General features: G+C 36.0%; 3 protein-coding genes across 7 annotated transcripts; 2 read left to right on the forward strand and 1 right to left on the reverse strand.

Annotated features, from left to right (window-relative positions):
* Window positions 1-3,381: 3,381 nt before the first annotated feature.
* Window positions 3,382-5,498, reverse strand: cbln2a (cerebellin 2a precursor). The gene is made up of 3 exons (XM_077230566.1): window positions 5,134-5,498; window positions 4,910-5,029; window positions 3,382-3,965 (listed from the first exon to the last, which is right to left on the reverse strand). Exons 1-3 carry the CDS (start codon window positions 5,419-5,421, stop codon window positions 3,768-3,770), a joined length of 606 nt encoding a protein of 201 aa, XP_077086681.1. The 5' UTR covers window positions 5,422-5,498; the 3' UTR covers window positions 3,382-3,767.
* A 2,211-nt stretch (window positions 5,499-7,709) lies between these two features.
* Window positions 7,710-18,797, forward strand: LOC143737784 (neuropilin and tolloid-like protein 1). 4 transcript variants are annotated; one of them, XM_077229664.1, is made up of 9 exons: window positions 7,710-8,134; window positions 8,765-8,829; window positions 8,985-9,119; window positions 9,197-9,445; window positions 12,220-12,261; window positions 12,347-12,474; window positions 15,182-15,410; window positions 15,623-15,736; window positions 16,346-18,797. In XM_077229664.1, the coding sequence occupies exons 1-9, from the start codon at window positions 8,073-8,075 to the stop codon at window positions 16,927-16,929; spliced, it is 1,608 nt and encodes a 535-aa protein (XP_077085779.1). In that variant the 5' UTR covers window positions 7,710-8,072; the 3' UTR covers window positions 16,930-18,797. The 4 variants fall into 4 exon arrangements, with proteins under 4 accessions (XP_077085779.1, XP_077085788.1, XP_077085791.1 ...); XM_077229673.1 differs by having other exon boundaries at window positions 8,768-8,829; XM_077229676.1 differs by having other exon boundaries at window positions 7,711-8,134; window positions 8,765-8,833.
* Window positions 18,798-20,089: 1,292 nt separating this feature from the next.
* Window positions 20,090-21,963, forward strand: atpsckmt (fATP synthase c subunit lysine N-methyltransferase). Of its 2 annotated transcripts, XM_077229692.1 has the most exons (4): window positions 20,090-20,609; window positions 20,804-20,941; window positions 21,466-21,516; window positions 21,621-21,963. In XM_077229692.1, exons 1-4 carry the CDS (start codon window positions 20,325-20,327, stop codon window positions 21,804-21,806), a joined length of 660 nt encoding a protein of 219 aa, XP_077085807.1. In that variant the 5' UTR covers window positions 20,090-20,324; the 3' UTR covers window positions 21,807-21,963. The 2 variants fall into 2 exon arrangements, with proteins under 2 accessions (XP_077085807.1, XP_077085814.1); XM_077229699.1 differs by lacking the exon at window positions 21,466-21,516 and having other exon boundaries at window positions 20,195-20,609.
* Window positions 21,964-22,108: the final 145 nt, after the last annotated feature.

Genomic DNA, 22,108 nt, shown 5'->3' on the forward strand with positions numbered 1-22,108 from the left:
AAATTAAGTAAAAAAACATTTGCCCACTGTATAAAATGATCGTGATTTTAACGGCAAAAGACTATAAAATGCTACAGTGAGAAACTGTTAATTGGTTAACAGAATGTTTTCTTACTATATACGGTAAATAACTGTGATAGATCTAATGGTACATTTAATATAATTTTAATGTAAAATACCATTAAATTTACAGTTTTTGAAAGTGAAAAAGACCAATCATTGTATAATTTACAGTGAAAAAACGTAAATTGACATTCCCACAATTCCCTGCATGACACTTCACATTTGATGTATTTTTTTTTAAATAACTATATGTTTCTTCATATAGTTTTCTTAGTTTTTTTCGAATCAGTTATGTACATTAGGGTTTTATGTGACATTTAATGTTGTTAAATCAATGTTTATTGCATTTTTAAAATTTCATGTGTTACCATGGTGTTTAATGTTTGTGCGAAGGACACTGTGCAGCTTCTATATATTAGTATTAACTTTCTTGTTGACGTGGTGCTCATCACGTGGTGGTGATGAGCTTTGATTGATCATGTGACTTTCATCACTGCTGTGGCTGTTGGTTGTCAGTGTATTACAATGGTACAAAACAGATATTAATACTACAATAGGTCGGTAAATTAACGCTATATCAGATAATGAAATACGGTTTATTACTGTAAATTTTAAGTTAAGTCTGTAAAAGCAAAAATGTTGCTACCGTATTTTTGACTGTTAAGTTCTGGCAACCACAGCTGCCGTTTTTTTACCGTAAAAATTGCGGTTTATTTTTTACAGGATCCCATCTTATTATCACATCTAGGTTATTCCTTTGGTTTGTGGCCTTTAATGTGTAAAGTTACACAACTCCCTGCTCTGCTGGGTTCTGGTCTGTCACTAAACCATCTGATCAAATCTATTTCAGTAGATCAATGCAAACACACAATCAGACAATATTTATTCGGGCAGCTACACTACTAGGTAAGTAAGATTTTTCTTTAAAGAAATAATATTTTTATTTATCAAGGATGCAATAAATTGGTCAAAAAGTGATAGTGAAGACATTTATAATGTAAAAACTTTTGCAAATATTTTGAATTTTCTATTTATCAAAGAATCCTGGAAAAAATGCATCACTGTTTCCACAAAAATGTGGCTCAACTGTTTCAACATAATAAGAAAAAATGTTTCTTGAGCACCAAATGAGCATTTTATAATGATTTCTGGAGGATCATGTGACACTGAAGACTGGAGTAATGATACTGAAAAATCACCTTTGCCATCATAGGTATAGATTACATTTTAAAATAGAAAACAGTTATTTTAAATTGTAAATTTGTAATTATATTTTATTTAATATTTTTATAGTTAAATAAATGCAGTCTTGGCGAGCATAAGAGACTTCTTTCAAATACATTGAAAAATCGTGGACTCCAAACGTTAGTGTATGTAGACAGTTCTACGGTCAAAAATTTTGACTAAATTTCTATTTTGCTTTCTTATAAATTGTATTTCAAGGAGCTTAAATGCTTAAGATTAGTTTTTTCTTTACAAAGCTAACAAAATAAATAAATAAAATGGAGTTGGACCAGATGATGGAGCAACAGCCAACAAGTGTCCAGCTCACCAGGCCAAATGCTGCTTAACACGCATCCCAGGATGCACCTCAGGGAGTTGGTTTAGAGAAGCTCAGAGTTGTAATCTAGACAATGGGTGGCTACTTTAGAAACTAAAATAGTTTTGATTTATTGAGCAATTTAAAATCACTGCAGATTTCTTATTCTTCCATTAGTTTAATTTCTTAGGTTCACATAATTGGGCATAGATCTAGTTAGTATGATATTGTATGCATAAACAATTGAATGATAAGGTAGTCAAAGTATTCTTCAGCACCCAGTAGTACAAGACTGTTTAAGAACATAAATCTTGTTTCTAAAACATACTGAATTCTTTATATATATATATGTGTGTGTGTGTGTGTTGTGTGTGTGTGTGTGTGTGTGTGTGTGTGTGTGTGTGTGTGTGTGTGTGTGTGTGTGCGTCTCACACCCAACAGTCATGATTTACTTACTGTAATAATTATGTTGAATGAAATATCATGATTTCATAGACAGTGCACGCTTTACTCATGGCTTGTACTACTGGGTGCTGATGAATACTTTGACTACTTTATCATTCAGTTGTTTATGCATACAATATCATACTAAGGACAAATGAAAGAATTATGCATAAAAACATTTTCTGCATTTTGTCCCCCAAAACCAAAGTCATGTTTAGTGACCTAGCAGCGACATGTGCTGTTGAGTCATGCTTTCATTCTTAATCATCTTTATGCAAAGGGAAAGGTCAGATAGAGACATTAGACAGCTTTTAGCCTTTGGGCAATGTTTACTTCCAAGCCAAATCAAGTTCCAAGACAGACAAGAAAGAGAAATTGTTTTTTCTTTCATACTTTTTAAAGGTTCACGGTCTGATCATGAGGTCAAACATAAAATAAAATGTTTAATTATTATCTAACATAACCACTCGTTACCCCCTGAAACATTCCACACTGTATATACTGATACAATAAAATGTGACCGTCTTGATCAGTGAAAATATATGCAAGTATCTTTTTAAACCCTACTCTTGAAAGGAATATTTCACAGTTTAACACTTAACGCCCACATCATTTTCATACCTCATCACATTTGCATTTCACCTCCAAAAATTGCTGTCTTCACAGATTTTAATTGTGCCCTTGGTAATAAATTACTTAATTTCCATCCCATTTCCCAGCCATGCTTTGAAATAAAGCTATAAATGTTAAAATCTTTAAAGTTCACTGTTGCGTAAGACAGAATCTTGAAACACATGCTATGCCATTGCCCTGCCCTCAACAAAGAGACAACAAATCTGCATGGTGTCTATATCTTTCTAGTTTGTGCACATATTGATCTCTGTAGGTGGGTGTTGCTTTCATCCTTCCTAAAACTGCCCCGTTGATAGACTTAATCAGCCTGGTTACCTGGTAGCCATTGAAGGTATACGCTGTTCTCAAATGGTGACGTACTGTTTGTATTCAAAACAAATGTAACTGATAAATGTTGCACTGTGTGTTTCTAAGTAATAATTAAATAAATCATTCATATGTGTACTGGATAAGATTGCAGTTTTTGACGGACATTTGTTTTCAGCACCACGGACAGTGTTGATTTCTTCTTTCCTCCACTCTCTCTTAAATGACTTTATTGCCTTTTTGCGAAATAAAACTTTCAAGTCCTAAATGAGTTTTTAAATACATTCCTTCTGTTTATGATATGGTATATTTACATTCAAGTAATATAAAATGCAAGATATCATTGCTTATCTATGCATTAAGCCAAACAACAATTAATGAGAAATAGCTGTTTTTGTACTTACTTTGTTCATATTGAACATCAAATTTATAAGGGCTATACAAAAAAATACAATGACGAGCACATTACGAAACACAATTCGTGCAAAATATGCTCTTGAATGCAAAAATGTAATTGACAATAACATACCGCTCTTTTCCAAAGCAATATGCAGACATCAATTGGTCCAAAGACTGTCACTATCTTACTTGCTTTTAAATCTCACAAATAGTTAAACACACACACATACATACAAACTCATAACATTTCTTTAGATCCTAACAATAAATAAAATAAACTAGAACGCATTCCATGTTCTCTCTGCTACCTTTACTTTTGAAAGCAGATATGGAAATGTCCCTTGGTCTTCAGTCTGGGCCATTTAAAGTGGGCTATATTTAATCAGAGAGGGAAAACAAGGAAGCCAGAGAATGTGGAGTACTTCCACCCGCCCATGAGATTCCCTCTCTCTAGTTTGAGATAGAGTTTGTCTTCACGCTCCAGGTGAAGAAGAACACTGTTACTCGCTGCCTCCCGGGTCACGTCTTGATCACCGGCAAACGCAGATATTATTGGGTATTCATTATGCATCAGATTGACCTAATGGCATGGAAACACAAGATGTGATCAGATGCATTACAACAAGCCACATTAACCTTTACTTCATAGAACAAAACTGTATATGGTGTATATATATATATATATAAAGACATCATTTAAATTTCACTTGTAACTGTTCATTAGTACTAGTTAGATAGTCCTTATTCCAGTAGTGGCTAGTCTCAATTTAATAAGCCACTAGTATTTTTTTTCCTGTGCTTCTAGTCACATTTACATACATTACATTTACATTTATTCATTTATCTGACGCTTTTATCCAAAGCGACTTACAATTGCTATATTTCAGAGGTTGCAGGCCTCTGGAGCAATTAGGGGTTAAGTGTCTTTATCTGGGACATATTGGTGTCTCACAGTGGATTCGAACCCGGGTCTCTCACACCAAAGGCATGTGTCTTATCCACTGCGCCATCACCACCCCCACTATTTCACCATTTCAACAGTGAAAACAAACTATTCTGTTTTACTGGTATGAAGTTATCAATTGAAATATTACCTTTAGACTAGTAATGACTTCCAATTGTTGCTGATACTTATTCCAATTTTGCTATTTCTTAGTTGCTAACTAGAGTTACTAACATTAATGGTACTAGTAACATTTCTTATCTTATTTTGTTACCATTGTTTTGTCATATGAAATGACTAGTCAGAATGATACTATACAGTTCAATTAAAATATTTCTAGTAAGATAAGTGTTAGCCTACTATTGGAATACACAGGTGTCTAATATAATATTCAATTAGTACAAAGAAAACCGGAACACATAACTATTAAATTAAATAATTAGTAGTAGTGTCAAATAAATGTAATAGTAAAACTGGAAACGGTACCAGCAGCCATTGCAATAGCCAGAAATTAATTTTTAATATATGCAATGATAAACAAAAGCCGGTGTAAAAATAAGCAAATGTAAACATAGACTCGCCTGGATTGTCTGTCGGTTGTAGACCTTCACAACGTGAAAGCTGAAGCTGTAAATGCCTCGACGAGGAGCTTGAAATACACTCGCCTTAAGATCGAAATGATGTCCAATGTTCACTAGTACCTGCAGAGAGGTGTGTGTTCACTTAAAAGTTACATGGATGTTACAGCCAACTTAACACACAGATATGCGTAAATGTAAAAAAAAAAAGAAGAAAAAGGTCTGACCTGATCAAAGTAGATTGTCATGGACTTGTTACTCATTTCTGATGGTTCGTGGTTAGTTCCTCTGACAGCAGAAAATGCCACTTTAGCACCAGCAGCCCGGACAGATATCCCAAACGACGAGGTCACTCCTCCTTCGGCGGACGGGTTCGAGTCACACACCACTAAACATTTTCCTTCCAAAACAACCGGTTCTGTGTCATTCTGTCCGAGGGAAAACGCAACGCCGCATCCCAAAAGAAGGATGGAAGCCAGCACGGCCAAAGAGCCCTGTTCCCTGGCTCTCAACATGACTGTGGGAGACCTCTGAGCAAAAAATACTAACGGCCACTCTTAGGAGATCAGTAAAGACGACAGCAACCCTCTCTCTCTCTCTCTCTCTCTCGCTCTCTTTCTCTCTCTCTCTCTCTCTCGCTCTCTCTCTCTCTCTCTCTCTCTCTCTCTCTCTCTCTCTCACACACACACACACACACACACACACACACAACAGCGCGCGCACGCCTTATTTGAAAACAACGCCCTAATTTTTCACCATGTGCTTAAGTTTTTAAATTGCTCACTAATTTCCAATCAAGTTCAAATCCAAAACTGATGCATCACAGCTAAACTACACATATAATTAGAACAACCGTATTACTAAACTACGACAAATCTGTAGATGGATAAACGACGTTAAGGATTTGTGCGTTGAATTAATTGCCTAGTCCATTACATCTCCTTAAAAGTACTGTATCCAATTTACTGTAAAGTAAATGTCTTATTATACCACTTTATTAACTTTAACAGGTCTGCTCAGCATTTATGGCTAAATTAATTTCAATGTAACACTGTAAGAGGACAATGGCTGGTGACATCCCATTGTTTGTGAGTGTTTTAAAAATGAATATGATGTGCTATTGCTCCATCCAGTGGTTGTAAAAAGATATTAAAGCATTAAATTAAAACTAGCGAAGTATTAAGCTCTTCAAATTTGAATTCACACATGCAGAGACTGTGTTAATCAACTGAAAGATGTAGGCTAGCCTATAAACATATAGGCTATATAAATCATAACATAAACGTGCAAAAGCAAGCCCTAACAAGCACTTTTACTTTTAGCAACAACAAGATTTTAGGTTAAAAGCAGTTTTGGGTAAGATACTCTAAAGAAGTAATTAATTACTATCTAATACTGAATCCCGTATCAAGCTTGACCATTTCAACAACATGAAATCCCTCTATTAAAAATCTAAATTCAATACATTTTATTTTCAAATAAATAATATGAAAAAAAAAATTATTATTGAACTGACCAAAGTAGGCTATTTAAAGGAATACATACTTTGTAACATTATTAAAAAGTTAAAACATTATACATCAGAAGTAACTAATTAAATTACAGACAAAATTAAGAGTAATCCTTTACTTTATTTTAAGGGGGAAACAATTAAGTTACTGTTATTAATTACATAGTAATGCATTGCACCCAGCAATGGTTTAAAGCTAGGCTATATGACTGTATAATAGAAACTGTACATCGTAGATCCTCTGACTGGTCGCCATATTCGCCTTCACCTTTTCATTGGTCTTGTAGTGCACAAATTAGTATACAAGTATTCCATATAGCCTCTCAGTTCATATGAGCTCATAAAGGCTGTAGGCCTATGCATAATAATTATAAACAAATTAGCAAAATGCTGTTTAGACTTAGATTAGCATGTTACACCACAGGACAACTTCATATGTCAACTTGAGAACATAATGCAGAAAACAATAAAAGGAAAGTTATTATTACCTATATTAAATAGATATCTGCAGCCAGAATAAAAGTTAGAAATATATAGCACGTTATAATGACTAAAACATCCTGGTTATTTTTGTCTTTGAACCTAAAATACTAGTATATTTATATATTTTCACTTCTCTGATGTTTCAAATTTCAAGCCTATACGTTTTAGTATTCAGACTTGTTCACACATAAATGGAAATAGAATATGCTTTAGTGGTCAGAACTGTTGATTAATTTTTATGAGACATATTTTGTAGAGTAACTTTTTACAGTATAACTAGCTTTAAATCAATTGGGGTGTATGCACCAGATTTACATGCTGTTAAAGTGTGATTATGGGCTATTCTTAGATGCACATATACTGCAGATAATATTAATCGTCTTTCACACAACAAATTTCAGTGCCATACCATTTCATTTAATGGTTTCGTTCTTATGACACAGTGTGCTAATTAAATTACTTTCCAGCTAAAAGAAGAGAGATTTAGCCGACTGAAGCAGGTTCTTTTGCAGTATTTCCCAGTTCTGGAGCATCCATTATTTCTTGTTTACAAGATGCTAATGAAAAGCAGTCCCGCAGAGAATGGCAGTTTAGAAAGCATTTGGGACCATATTAGTGTTTAATTTTTCACTTTTTCCTCCACATTACTGTATCTAGTTTCTAGTTTGAACGCAGTCTTATCGTTATAGGTGCATCTAATATGCTGCTATGCAGGAACTTAACAAAACTCACATTTTCATTTGGCACACGACAGTCAAACAACCATATTTCAAAGTGCACAAAGTAGTAGGCCAACTTTAACCAGCAAATCATTAGTTAACAATAGGCTACTTGGACAAACTTCATCTGAGGCAGGGTAGCCAATTCACGACGTTGTTCGCCAAGTCTGTCCACATATGAGAGAAGGGATCTCGTTAATCCACTCTTCATGTCCGCAGGTCTTCTGTGCACTGAGGCAGATTACGCAGATGTGTTTGTGTTCAACCTGTTCCATCAAACAGTCTTCAACTACACCGCGAGTTCAGGGAATAGCTTCAACAATTCTTTGCAATGAATCTCACATAATTTGGGTCGCGTCCTTCAAGCAGCCTCTTCTAATGACGGATTTCTATATATTGAAGTTATATTATCTCTAAAATTTATCCTTCGCTTCGACACTACAATTCGTATTTCATGGAATTCAAAGTTGAAACCCTTGGGGAGAATAATGGTGCCGCGGGTAAAACTGCTTCTTGGTGAGTAAACATCAAAACAGTTAGCCTATGACAACGAGTATGTTTAATTTATTGTCTTCGACCAAGTAACCTATTGGTAACAAATTGCAAACAGAAGTACACATTTAATTTAAGAATATGGCTTAAACTTCAAGAGAATCATGCATGTATTGTTCCGAACAAGTTTATATTCTTATAATGTGTAATTCTGTTTGCAATGTTCACACGAAAGCAAGTCCTATATAACTAAACCTCAAGTGGCAGTTAGAACATACACTTGCAAAACTGGTTATAAAGTTGTAAAATGCAGATCAATATAATCGTTGTACATTGGATATTTATTTGTTATTTAGTCTAGTCTTTATTTATGTACGGAACATTCAGAAACCATAATGTCACAATTGACTGAGAAAACATCGAAGTGTACTGTATGTTATCCTCAATTTTGACAATGTTGTGATGAAAGCCAGATAGATAGATAGATAAATAGATAAGATTTATTAACAAAACACTTACACAGTATAAACATTAAATGCAAAGACAGTATACATGTTGTACATTAGAGTTGTAGTGGCACATTTAAGAACTTTTAAAGCATGAAGCAAGCTATTCTTGACCATCATTATCTCTGATCATTATTATTTATTTTAGCAGTTGTTGCAAGTGTCGTCAATCTTGGATTTTCTGGAGCACCAACAGCACCACCGAAGAAAGTTGTAGGTAATTATCTCTTATTAACAATGACATATTAAGTGGGCAAGAAGGGCATTGTGATCTCATGCAAAATCATGATTGACTGATTCTAACAATGCACATTGTAGTTGTTTAATCCAAGTAGTTTTATTCTCTTCTTAATGCTTTGTCTCTTCAGTTGAAAACAACTCGGGTGTGACACCAGCGGGATTGTGCGGTTCTTGGGTCAAAGATTCTGATGGAGGAATTTTTACATCTCCTAACTATCCTGAGAAATATCCTCCTGACCGAGAATGCATATACATAATTGAAGGTTATTCAGCTTACATTTTGATCATTGTTAATGAGTCATATTTCTATATCTAACTAGTTATTTTAATTGTGCCATAGCTTCTCCAAGGCAATGCATCGACCTGTATTTTGATGAAAAGTATGCTATTGAGCCATCGTGGGAGTGTAAGTTTGACCACATTGAAGTCAGGGATGGACCCTTCAGCTTTTCTCCTATCATCGGCCGTTTCTGTGGACAACAGAGCCCGAATTATGTTAGGTCCAGTGGACGATACCTTTGGTTAAAATTTGTGGCAGATGGTGAACTAGAATCCACTGGATTTTCAGCTCGGTACAATTTTACCCAAGGTAAGAGTTCTGTCTGTGTCATGAGTATATGCAGGTCCGGTGTTCTGGTCCGGCGCCTACAAGGGTTGTTGTTTGGGGGTAGGGGGGCCCGGTCCGGAAGGGGGGCACAGGGATATCCATGGCGCCAGGCCTGAGTATATGCATTTGTCTGTATCAACCAATTATTTTTGTAAAAGTTTTTGTAAAACCTGAAGATCATGTTGTCCAGATCATGATTTGAGATTGAACCAAGGAGCATCTTGTTCTTCAGTAGAAGAACATCTGACCGTCTGTGATCCATGCCACAAATTAACTTTTTTTGATTAGCGACCTTGAAAAAGTGTAAAATCTGAAATATTTTTTCAGGATGTTACAGGTTTAAATTACCTTTAGAATAGCAGATTTTGTGACTTTTGGACTCTGCTGTATCTATTGCAAAACAAAGCGCATACAGTTATAACATTGGTTTAGTACTGGTGGTTTATTCTTAGTAAGAATCCTACTTGTTTTGGTAAATACTGTGTTCAGTGCTCAGGTCTGATGGCCCTGCATTTGTAGTACAGGCACACATGCAGCAGCTGAGTGGGGGAGGTTTGTGATTTCTCTGATCCCAGTTAATGAAAGCTTGTCTTCAGAGGAGCACACTTAGTCTGCTCCATGTCCTGAGCTCTGTCCTCATACTTCAGCTTCACCAAATCCTATTGAAAATCTACACTCTAAAAAAAAAATAAAGGTTCCAAAAGATTCCAAATTAAGTTTTTTTTCCAGTGATGCCCTTAAAGAACCATTTTTGGTTCCCCAAATAACCTTTTAGTGAACAGCTCTTAAAATAACAATTTTTTTGTGAAGAACATTTTATAATCTAAAGAACCTTTGAGCAATGTCCAATGAAAAGGTTTCATTGATGATGAAGTTTCTTTGAACCATCAATGCCAATGAAGAGTCTTTATTTTTAAGAGTGTATGGGATGGCCAAACAAATTTGTTATAGAGTATGCATTACTGTTGGGTTGCAAAGGGGTCATAAATGTTTTGTCAGAATATTTTTGAATTCATAGTCACATCATTCAAAGTAAAAATGAAAATGTGAGTGTTTTTTGACTATATTCGACTGAGGTTCGAGACAGATATGATGTCCTTCTTGACTAAATTGGACTGGCCTCCCCAATTATGTGATGTTAGGCTAAACTTAAATTCTGATTATACCAGTGTTAATCGCAGCGGCCTAATAAACAGTGAACAGATAGGTAAACAGTATTTAGGTAATGTAGCAGGGACATGAGGGAGAACCTGTGACAGGTCCTGGTGGAGGGGGACCTGCAATAACGTCTTTGTCCTGAGCCCTGTGAATCTTGAGAGTTCTGAAATAAAGGAAACACAAAATCCATGCATCATAGCCAAACACTATGACATCTACACACTGCGGAAACCAGAAAAAAAAATTTAAATCGTTTTTTTTTTTTTTACAAAAGCTAAAAAATGAAAGGTAAAATTATTTTGGTTTTACAATCAATGATGTTTGGTTATATGTACATCTGGAATAGTGTAAAATACAATCCGGCACATCATAAATCATAGATTTATCAGAGACATACATCCATGCGTCCTGTTACATCATGATAAGAATAATCTTAGTCAAGCTGTACCAGAGGTAAGAAAACACGAGAGGATTATGGCGAATCCCTGAATGATTTTTAGATTGAAACCCTAAAGGACTCTGAAATATCCTAGTGAGTTTTTTGGAAATGATAGATTAGATCTAGTTATAAACTGATCTACATTATAAACTGCCCACAGCCTATTAACTGTTTAAGCATGAAATACTCTGCAAAAATATATTAAATACAAACAGGCTTCTGTAAACACACCTACATCTTATTACTTTACTTTCTCACGCCGTGCAGCCTAATCTGTGTGAGTCTGGTGCAGGGATTATTAATCCACGTACAATCATGACTCAAGCCTCTGGACATCATTCTCATTCCCTAATCCTACGTTTTTCAGTTATTAGGCAAAAAGAAAATAAATGATGGTGCTGGGATAGAAGTTTTTCAAGGTCAGGGAGAGAAGTAAACCATGTGTTTCATTTATCTGTGTTAGTCTTTGAAACCATCAGGGAAATGAAATGAAATCTGTTTTTAAAATAGTTCCCATGTTCTGAGGAAGAAATAATGCAGCCTACCGTCCAAAGGTTTTGAAAAAAGTAAGCTCACCAAGGCTGCATTTATTTAATCAAAAATACTGCAAAAAAACCCACAAAAAACAATAATCTTGTGAAACATTATTACAATGTGACAAATGTGATTTATTCCTGTGATGGCAAAGCTGAATTTTTCTAATCATTACTCCAATCTTCAGTGTCACATGATCCTTCACAAATCATTCTGCTGATTTGGTGCTCAAGAAACATCTCATATTATTATCTATGTTGAAAACAGTTGTTCGAACAAAATCTTACTAATTGTATACCTTTGGACGGTAGTGTATGTACACCGTTTTGCATGCTGGTCCTCGCCAGGCTTCGTAACCAGCATGACATTCCTTGCTAGACCAACTTTTGCAGAAAGATAATTGGGGAGAACTAGTGTTTTTTGAAGATAAACAGCATGACACAATGCTGCTCTGCAAAGACCTTTACAACACTCATTTCACAACATCTCATTTTGATATTTAGGACAATATTTTGTGTAAAGCTACTTATTTGAATATGAAATCACTTGTGATTTTGACCTTGTAAACAGATCAAGGCCTTATTCAAATCCTTAATCACTGACTCTCCTCTGTATATATTTGCAGATCCTGATTTCAAGGACCTTGGAGTTCCACCACCTCTTCCAAGTAAGTGAAGTGTTTTTTTTTTTTTTGTTTACTCTCTGCATATCAAAACCAGTTCACAATTCATTGCTGTATTTTCATGGTGTAGTTTGTGAGTTTGAGATGAGCGGGCCAGAGGGCATTGTGGAGTCTGTAATGGTTGCGAAAGAGGGCAAAGCGTTGCAGACAGAGGCTGTAGACTGCAGGTGGTTCATAAGAGCTCCTCCTGGCTCTAAGGTAAACCTCCATTCACAACTGTATTCAATTAAATTAAAACCCAACATGTTGGTATAAGCAAGTCTTTTCCGAACGGTGTATCTTGTTCCACATTCTCTTTCCAATAATATCCTGTTATTCTCCATTATGTCTAATTAAAAATATAAATAAAAACAAACAAATGTCAATATACAGTCATGCTCAAAAGTTTATGCACCTCGCAGAATCTGGAAAATGTTAATTATTTTAACAAAACTAGAGGGATCATACAAAATGCATGTTATTTTTTTATTTAGTACTGTCCCGAATAAGATATTTTACATAAAAGATGTTTACATATAGTCCACAAAACCAAAAAAAAATGTTATACAATGAATTTATACAAATTACCTCGTTCAAAAGTTTATACCCTTGATTCTTAATACTGTGTCTCGTTACCTGAATGATCCATGACTTTTTTAATGTTTTGTGATGCTTGTTCTTGTGTCCATTGTTTATCCTGAGCAGTTAAACTGCCCGATGTTCTTCAGAACAATCCTCCAGGTCCTGCAAATTCTTGAGTTTTTCAGCATCTTTTGCACATTTGAACCCTTTCCAGCAGTGAATGTATGATTTTGAGATCCATCTTTTCAACCTGAGGACAATTGAGTGACTCATACGAAACTATTACAAAAGGTGAAAACATTAACTGATAGAAGGAAACACAATGGAAATACGATGCATTAAAGGGAAAGTTCACCCAAAAATGAAAATTCTGTCAGTATTTACTCTCCCTCATGTTGTTCCAACCCTGTAAGACCTTCGTTGATCTTCGGAACACGAATTAAGATATTTTTTATTAAATCTGAGAGCTGATCACTTTTCCATAGGCTTATTAAGGGATTGAATTTTGCCAGTTATTAAAAAGTTATTACAGACATCGTTAAAATAGTCCAAGTGACTACAGTGGCTCAATCCTAAGTTTATCAAATGATGAGAATACTTTTTGTGCGCCAAAAAAACAAAAATAACGACTTTATTTCAACAATTCATTTCCTTCTCTGTGGGCCTCGAGTCAGTTCAGTAGTGTAATAGCGTAAGTGCTCCTGTGTTGTACACACATGACCAGCGTCGGCCAATAGTGAGCCTACGTGTGACGTAGCTCTACGCAATCACACTATGTTAACTGACTAGAGGCCCACAGAGAAGGAAATTAATAGTTGAAATAAAGTTGTTATTTTTGTATGTTTTTGCGCACAAAAAGTATTCTCGTCGCTTGATAAACATATGATTGAGCCACTGTAGTCACTTGGACTATTTTAATGATGTCTTTAATAACTTTTCGGGGCTGGAAAGATTCAATCCCTTAAGAAGCCTATGGAGGAGTATGGAGGAGATATCCAGCTCTCAGATTTAATCAAAAATATCTTAATTTGTGTTCCGAAGATGAACGAAGGTCTTACGGGGTTGGAACAACATGAGGGTGAGTAAATACTGACAGAATTTTCATTTTTGGGTGAACTATCCCTTTAAGAGCCACTGGGTGAAAACTTTTTGAATTTAAAGATCAAGGTACTTAATTTGTCTTTCGGGAAACATGTATGTATCTTCTGTTGCTTCTGAAGGCAGTACTAAATGAAAACATTTTATATTTTAATAAAATAAGAAAAAATTGGACATCATCCTGTTCAAAAGTTTTCACCCCTCTGCTCTTAATGCATCACATTTCCTTCTGAAGCATCAGTGAATGTTTTCACCTTTCAATTTCAATTTCAATTTATTTCTAAAGCACCCATAAACACAACTTCCGTTGACCAAAGTGCTGTACACAGAAAATAGTAATTTAAAAATTAAAAACAACCACAGGGCAATTGCTTCAACATTTAGTTTGCATACGACAGGTCAAATAAAAATGTCTTTAATCTCACTTTAAAGATAAGCAGGGTTGGTGCAGCTCTGATTTCTGGAGAGAGGCTGTTCCAGAGTCTAGGAGCAGCACTAGAGAAAGCCCTGTCTCCTCTAGTCTTAAGTTTTGTTCTCTGAGCCACCAGAAGGCCTAGGTTCGCAGACCTAAGAGCTCTAGGTGGTTTATGGACAGTCAATAGGTCCGTGAGGTACGATGGAGCCATCCCGTTTAACGACTTATATACTAATAATAAAACTTTAAAAGTAATTCTATGGCGCACTGGTAGCCAGTGCAAAGACTTGAGCACAGGAGTTATGTGTTCTCGTTTCCGAGTTCCTTTCAGGACTCTTGCAGCGGCATTCTGGACTATTTGGAGGCGATTAATGGATGACTCCCTGATCCCCATATAGATTGATTTACAATAGTCCAGCCTGGTAGAGATGAAAGCATGTATAACTTTTTCTAAGTTCGAGACTGAGAGAATAGACTTAATTTTTGCCAAAATATGCTGGAAAACTGAAGAATTTGCAGGACCTGGAGGATTGTTCCGAAGAACATTAGGCAGTTTAACTGCTCAGGACAAACAAGGGACTCATGAACAACCATCACGAAACATAAAAACAGTCGTGGATCATCCAGGTAATACACAGTATTAAGATTCAAGGGTATGCACACTTTTGATAAATTCAGGGTTTTTTTTGTCTCGTGGACTATATGTAAACATCTTTTATGTAAAATATCTTATTCAGGACAGTACTAAATAAAAGAGTAATTAACATTTTACAGATTCTGCAAGGTGTATGTAAACTTTTGAGCATGACTGTAAATGTGTCTCCTGCACAGATCTATTTGCGCTTCCTGGATTATGAAATGCACAACTCGAACGAGTGCAAGCGTAACTTTGTGGCGGTGTATGATGGGAGCAGCTCGGTGGAGCATCTGAAGAATAAATTCTGCAGCACGGTGGCCAATGATGTGATGCTGCTGACTTCATTAGGTGTGATTCGCATGTGGGCCGATGAGACCAGCCGCAGGAGCCGATTCCGTATCCTCTTCACCACCTTCCACGAGCGTGAGTCATTAAATCATTTTTTTTTTATCTTAACACATTTCAGTAGCACATATAGCTTGCTTTTTAGCATTAAAGTTGTGATTTACCTCTTATTTTATCTGCATATTTGGACCAACACATTATGAGTGCTGTACTGAGTCACTTTAGCTGTTTTAACTGCATGATATGATAGTTTCTCATGTGGTTTCTATAATTATCATTTTGCTCTTCAGCTCCATGTGAAGGAGATGCATTCTTCTGCCATAGCAACATGTGTATTAACCACACGTTGGTGTGCAATGGTATCCAAAACTGTGTCTATCCTTGGGATGAGAATGGTTGCAAAGGTATATAATCACATATTCCGAAATGAAATACTTGCAAATGTATTAACAAAGCTAATGTAAATAATCCACTTATTAAGTAAAAAGTTAAGGGATATTCATCCAAATAAAATGAAAATGTCATAATTAACTCCCCCTCATGTCATTCCAAACCTATATGACGTTCTTACTTATGTGTAATATAAAAGAAAATATTTTGAAAAAAAAAGTTTTTGTCCATACAATGAAAGTCAATTGGAGTCCAAAACAAAATTGAATGAAAAACAAACAAACATTTTTTACACTTTTGCGTTCCACAAAGGAATGAAAGTCATACAGGTAAATGATGACAGCATTTTCATTTCTGAGTGAACTATTCCTTTTTTTAGTAGGCTACACCCCTTCATCCATAAATTGTAATAATATTTCATACTATTACTGTTTATATTGTACTTTTGATCAAATAGATGCAGCCTTGATGAGCATAAAAGACAACTTTCAAAAAAATGTAAAAATATTACGGACCTCAAACTTTTGAATGTTAGTGTATATTAATTTAACTATTTGTCATTTAATTAATTTCTAAATTCAAAACACTATACCACATAAAGTTTTAATGCCCCTCTCATACAGAGAAAAGAAAAGCCACTATCCTGGACAGCCTTGACAATACCAATGTAACCATTATTGGAGTGACCTGCGGAGTGGTGATTATCCTGCTTACCGTGTCGATAATCATTCAAATAAAACAGCCACGGAAAAAGTACATAATCCGCAGGGATGAATTTGACCCCACCTTGCTTCACGAGGCCTTTGAACCCCCGCACTACGAGCTGTGCACGTTACGGCAAGCAACCTCATCCGATGATGAGGTGTTACCTGAGGATTTCCCCAAATTGCAGCGCACCTCCTCTAAATGCATCCACGGCCACCACTGTGGCTCCGGTCTGTCCAGCACTCGAGGCAGCCGCAGCGATCTCAGCATGCGAGATGCTGCTGCCATTCTCTCAGAGATGGAGGCGTCAGAACAACCCCAGTTCCCTATGCAAGCCACCCCTACTGGCCGCAGGAATATTCTGGTGATGAAGCACAGCTACTCGCACGATGGGGCTGAAGAGTGCGACCTGGATGATGAACTTTATGATGGGCCCACCACCAGCCACGGGCGAGCTGCAATGGACAGAACTGTGCATCGGTCAATATCCAATGACTTTTGATGGTTTTCCATGCACATCAGCCTAGCTTTCGGATAGATTGTTTCTTTATTGTCTTTTGTCTTGGTTTTATTTGTAGCATTTTGTTTGTTGACAGACAAAATTTCCTTGTCTAGTCACTCATTTTCATAATTTTGCATCCATAAAGGAATATCAATCAACAAACATGGCTGTATGCATTAAATGAACCATTGAACTGTATTACTGTCAGTTTTATTTCCCTGTTTTGCCTAGAACAGTGTGCTTGCTGTCTATTCCATATAATTTGATGACTGTTATGCACTTTTGTTTTACTCCTAGTATCGAGAAATGATATTAGGACATAGGATCATTGCATATGTTTGTAAATACTTTGGATTCATACTGTTCCGTTTGGGTCGGTATTATTTAAAACATGACTTACAATTCTGTCATTACTTTTATGGTTATATTTATCATTGTTTTTTGTGATCTGTAAAAGGCTTCTCTCTTGAACTGTGTAGTTTAATTTGATTGTGTTTTAATTTAGACTTAATTTATTTGTATATATATTGCTTTTATGCCTGTGTGTGTGACATGTGCTTCTTTTATACTTTGTTACCCTTCATACTCCAATTTTCATTCTCATATCACATTACTGATAAAATTACAAACAAGCACAGTTATGCAGTCTAATTTGATTGCATTATTATTATAAAATGTCATGTAGCTTACTGTAGACCAAAATGCTATTTTTTCACGGCATGCCTCCATTTTCCGCACCTATTGGTAGCAATTTAATGTGGTCATAAGCACCACGGTAAACATTTCTAAATATGTGTAATCCTCGTCATAATAAGATTTAAATAAGATTTAAAGCAGGGTTCGTACAGACTCTGTCAAATGAAATTCCAGGACTTTCAAGGACTTTTCAAGCACTTTTCAAGCACTACTTTTTTGGATTTCAAGGACTTCAATCGGCACTTATCAAACAGTATCTTTATTATTTTTATTTTATTTTTTTACTCAAATTAAATATATATATGGTATCTGATGTTTCACTTCATAGAGGTCAATCCATTGACCAGCACTCTCAGGCATGGGAAATCCCCTTAACCATTGAAAGGATATTGAAACAGATTTTTTCCCCAATTAATATATATGATTGACCTGAAGAATGAAAGTTGTATTATATACTTATCATACTTAATATCATGCTCATAGCCATGATAAATAGCTCTATATCTCAGACGGGCTGCAGTGTTGATTTAGCGTGAAACAATTGTATGTTTTCAACAACAACAACAAAAAATCACAATATTTTGAATTAGGGAGGCACCGATACCACTTTTTGCAGAACAAGATACCGATACCGTAACCAATCCCTGAATTTTCACTGCATTTGTAATTTTTAAATGTATTAGTAGATAAACCAAAAGAATATAAATCATATTAGTTGGCTTAATTTGTTCACCAAATATATATTTCTTTCAATTATTTTCATGCTTAATTAAATCTGCTAAAATGCATTGTATGAGCTTCTGTTACTGTACATTCTATTGCTCTATCATATTTTATCTTTCATTGAATAGCACAGCACATATTTAGACTAGAGCAGCTCCAGAAGGGTCAGTGCTGAGGATTGGGTCAGTGGTACTAATGTTTAGACACCAGTGAAATATCTATTATTTAATCCAATTTTGATACAACAAAAACTGCCAGCCTAATTTATGTGAATTTAAAACATTATTAAAGGTAAGCAGTCAGCAACAAAATAAGAATGAATAATCAACTTACAAATAAATAGTAGCAAAGAAAGGCTACAAATGAAATAAACAGTGTTTTAAGAGTTGTTTGTGTAGATCTAACGTAGGCCTACAGAAATTTGAATAAAGTAATCAAATGTGAAAAAATGCATATTCATTACTGGATAAATTAAATATAGATGGATATTTTTGTAAAGTTGAAAAGGGTAGCCTATTTAGTCAAGGGCAGTTTGTAATTTATGTGTCCATTGTTTGATTAACATTAAAACAGCAGTGGGTTTGTTAAACTGCTGACCGAACGCAAGGACCCCATTTGAACATGGTTCACTTAACTGACTTTGTTTACTAGGATACTCGCCAAGACGGGCGTTTTTACATAATTTTGTGAGTTCGTCCGTACAAGCGCAAGACGTGAAAGACAATTTAACTCAGTATTCGCGCGGGGAGACGCCGGTTTGCGGGGCGCACGCTGATGTTTGCGTTCATTGAACTTCGTGACTGCAAACGTCCAGTAATAATGTAGGGAATCACTCGTTATACATACAACAGGTAACAGTTCATGTTTTACTTTACTTACATTTACGATTATTTAGTTTTCATCCAAATAACTCGTGCTGCGTGAACGATCAGCAATCAAGAGCATTCAACAGAACTGAGGAGCTCTCTCTCTCTCTCTCTCTCTCTCTCTCTCTCTCTCTCTCTCTCTCTCTCTCTCGTAAGTTAACGTTAATAATAAGCTACATGCCTCGTTTTATTTTCTTTGATATTGACATCCAACTGAACTACAAACCTTCAACTGATGTCAGTTTAAAGGGATGTGCTCGACCAGCTCGTGTGTCTGTGCCGCTGCGCGCTCAATCCACAGCGCGGTTTTCTCTGATCAGCTCGCGCACCACAGCTGTTACTATACACACGCTGCCTTGTAGGCCTATAAGTTGTTGTCGGTATCGGAGCATTTTTACGAGTACATGAGCTCGGTGCATCCCAATTTTTAATAATTCAAGCACTTTTCAAGTACCTCTTCAAAAATATGGCTGTTTTCAAGGGTTTTCCAGGACTTAATTTTCAAAAAGTCAAATTCAAGCACTTCAAGCACTTTAAGCACCTTGTACGAACCCTAAAAGTGATGTTTAATTACAAATGCCATTACATTTTGAAGAAATATCAGCCGCCAGAATATGTTGTGATGAGTAATGACCCGCATAATAGTGCCTCCCACTGGTTTACAAAAGTAAATGCAGGGGAGGAACTTTCACCACTCAAAATACCATTAGAAATTGACTGTAAATTAACAGGTGGAACGTTTTTTAAGCAAAAATGTGTTGGGTTTCTGCATGTCTCATTTTTTTATAATCTCTTGAATTAATAGTATGTGTCCATCGGATCTGTACGAAGTGACACAGAGAGTGGAACTAATGTCGACGGCGCTCCGGTCTGTCGTCGGACAAATAAGTAGATGCACAGATTCTAATGCCTCTCGTCTGTAGAAGTTCTGTGGTTGTTGTATACATATCTATAGAATATATACTTACATACTTCTAGTGTGTATATTTTCAGGCCAACGTTGTTCATTTATTGAAATGTTTAGCTCATTGCGTATCTGACCTCACAGCTGTCAAAAGCTGCGTGCTGTCATTGGGCATTCAGTAATGAGGTCAGTGGACTCATTTCAGGATGTCTGACTTTGGCACAGAATCAAGTCTACGTTCCGAGACTTATAAACAGGGTATAGCGAGTGAAGGTACTTTTAAAAAACGACTCGGTATTGTTGCAACTTGTGTCGTCGGTGGGTCATTGGTCACTCTGTATGCAGTCACCGGGCCGTTTATTGCACCAGCATTGAGGAAAGTTTGTCTGCCATTCGTACCTGCAACAAGGACACAAATTGAAAACGTTATAAAGGTTTTACAAAATAGATCAGGGTCCCTTGTGGATATCGGCAGCGGAGATGGACGGATAGTGAGTTTCCTGATTCGGACTATCTTTTGATTTGGAGTTTGCACTAACAAACAGTACCATTCAGTACCGTGGTATATCAAGACCATTCAACTCAATGACAGTATTGATGTGATGTTAGTTAATCAAAGTAACCTGTGTATAGCCATATCATTATCTCAATATCTCCTAAAAATCGTATTCCTGGTTTGGTGTAGGTTATCGCTGCAGCAAAAAGAGGCTTCAAGGCAGTTGGCTTTGAGCTGAACCCATGGCTGGTCTGGTACTCCCGTTACAAAGCCTGGAGGGAAGGTGTTCATCACAGCACATCTTTTAATATTTCAGACCTTTGGAAGGTAAGAACAGGTCAATCATAATCTAAATGTGGATCTCCTTTTGTATTTGTAATCAGTTGAAAAAATAGTGCATGTGCTAAAAATGTCATGTAAGCATCCCTATGCCTCACACTATCTGAAGGGCAGAGTCCTTTAAATGGGGACTTTGGAGGGATCATGGCACTGGGGGGTCGTAATGTATCCTATTGTGACATATAAGTGAATAAAAAAAAAAAATTAGGGCGGAACTTGATTTTGCCAATCCAATTAGGTGTCCACAATTTATTGGATCTTTGTGATTCGCTATTGCTTAATCTCATGTGAGTGACAGGTTGTCCTGCTCTCTTGCAAGTAAACGCATCATCAGAGCAGAGTTCTTGTTGCAAAAGGGAGGGGAAATTATTTTGATTAAAGATTATGTGGGCACATGAGTTTTACAAAAATAAAGCTGTGCAAAGATAATCATTTATTACAAATACTGCTTTATCCATAAAAATATGAACTGTCCATTTTGATTCCATGGTGACATTAAACTCCTTTCCTAGGTCAGTTTTTCAGAGTACTCCAATGTGGTCATCTTTGGGGTTCCTCAAATGGTAATATAATGCATATTTAATATCTATATGTGTGTGTTTCCATGATAATGCATCTAATCTAAGATCAGACAAAAAAAAAAATTATCATTTTTTTTTCTCCACAGATGGAGCAGCTTGAAGTCAAGCTCCAGACAGAGCTCCAGAGTTCAGCCAAAGTAGTAGCTTGTCGCTTTCCATTTCCCACTTGGACTCCTGATGAAGTAGCTGGAGAAGGAATTGACACTGTGTGGGTTTACAATGCCAAGACATTCAAACCACACATCAGAAATGATAAAGATAGTGAAAGATAAGAGATGCCATAAGTCTTCAGCAGCGATGACCTAGGAAAACAAATACTACTTTCTTTACAATATTGACAAACATGTTTTCTGTAATATCATTGTAAAATTCAGACTATTTTTGTGTTATGTTAATAATAAAATATCCCTTTGTGTTTGTACAAAAAAATAATCTATTCTTTCAGCTTTTTTATTATGTGACAAAGAAAATGATTTTATATATAGAAAGATTTATATAAATCTTTCAGCGCTTATTTACAGACCACTAAATAAATGTGTTTGCTTCGTGGGGACCAAATGCACCCATACAAAAT

Source organism: Siphateles boraxobius, unplaced genomic scaffold (assembly GCF_051911475.1).
Source record: "Siphateles boraxobius isolate OS27281-9 unplaced genomic scaffold, OSU_SipBor_1 1, whole genome shotgun sequence".
Lineage (NCBI taxonomy): Eukaryota > Metazoa > Chordata > Actinopteri > Cypriniformes > Leuciscidae > Siphateles > Siphateles boraxobius.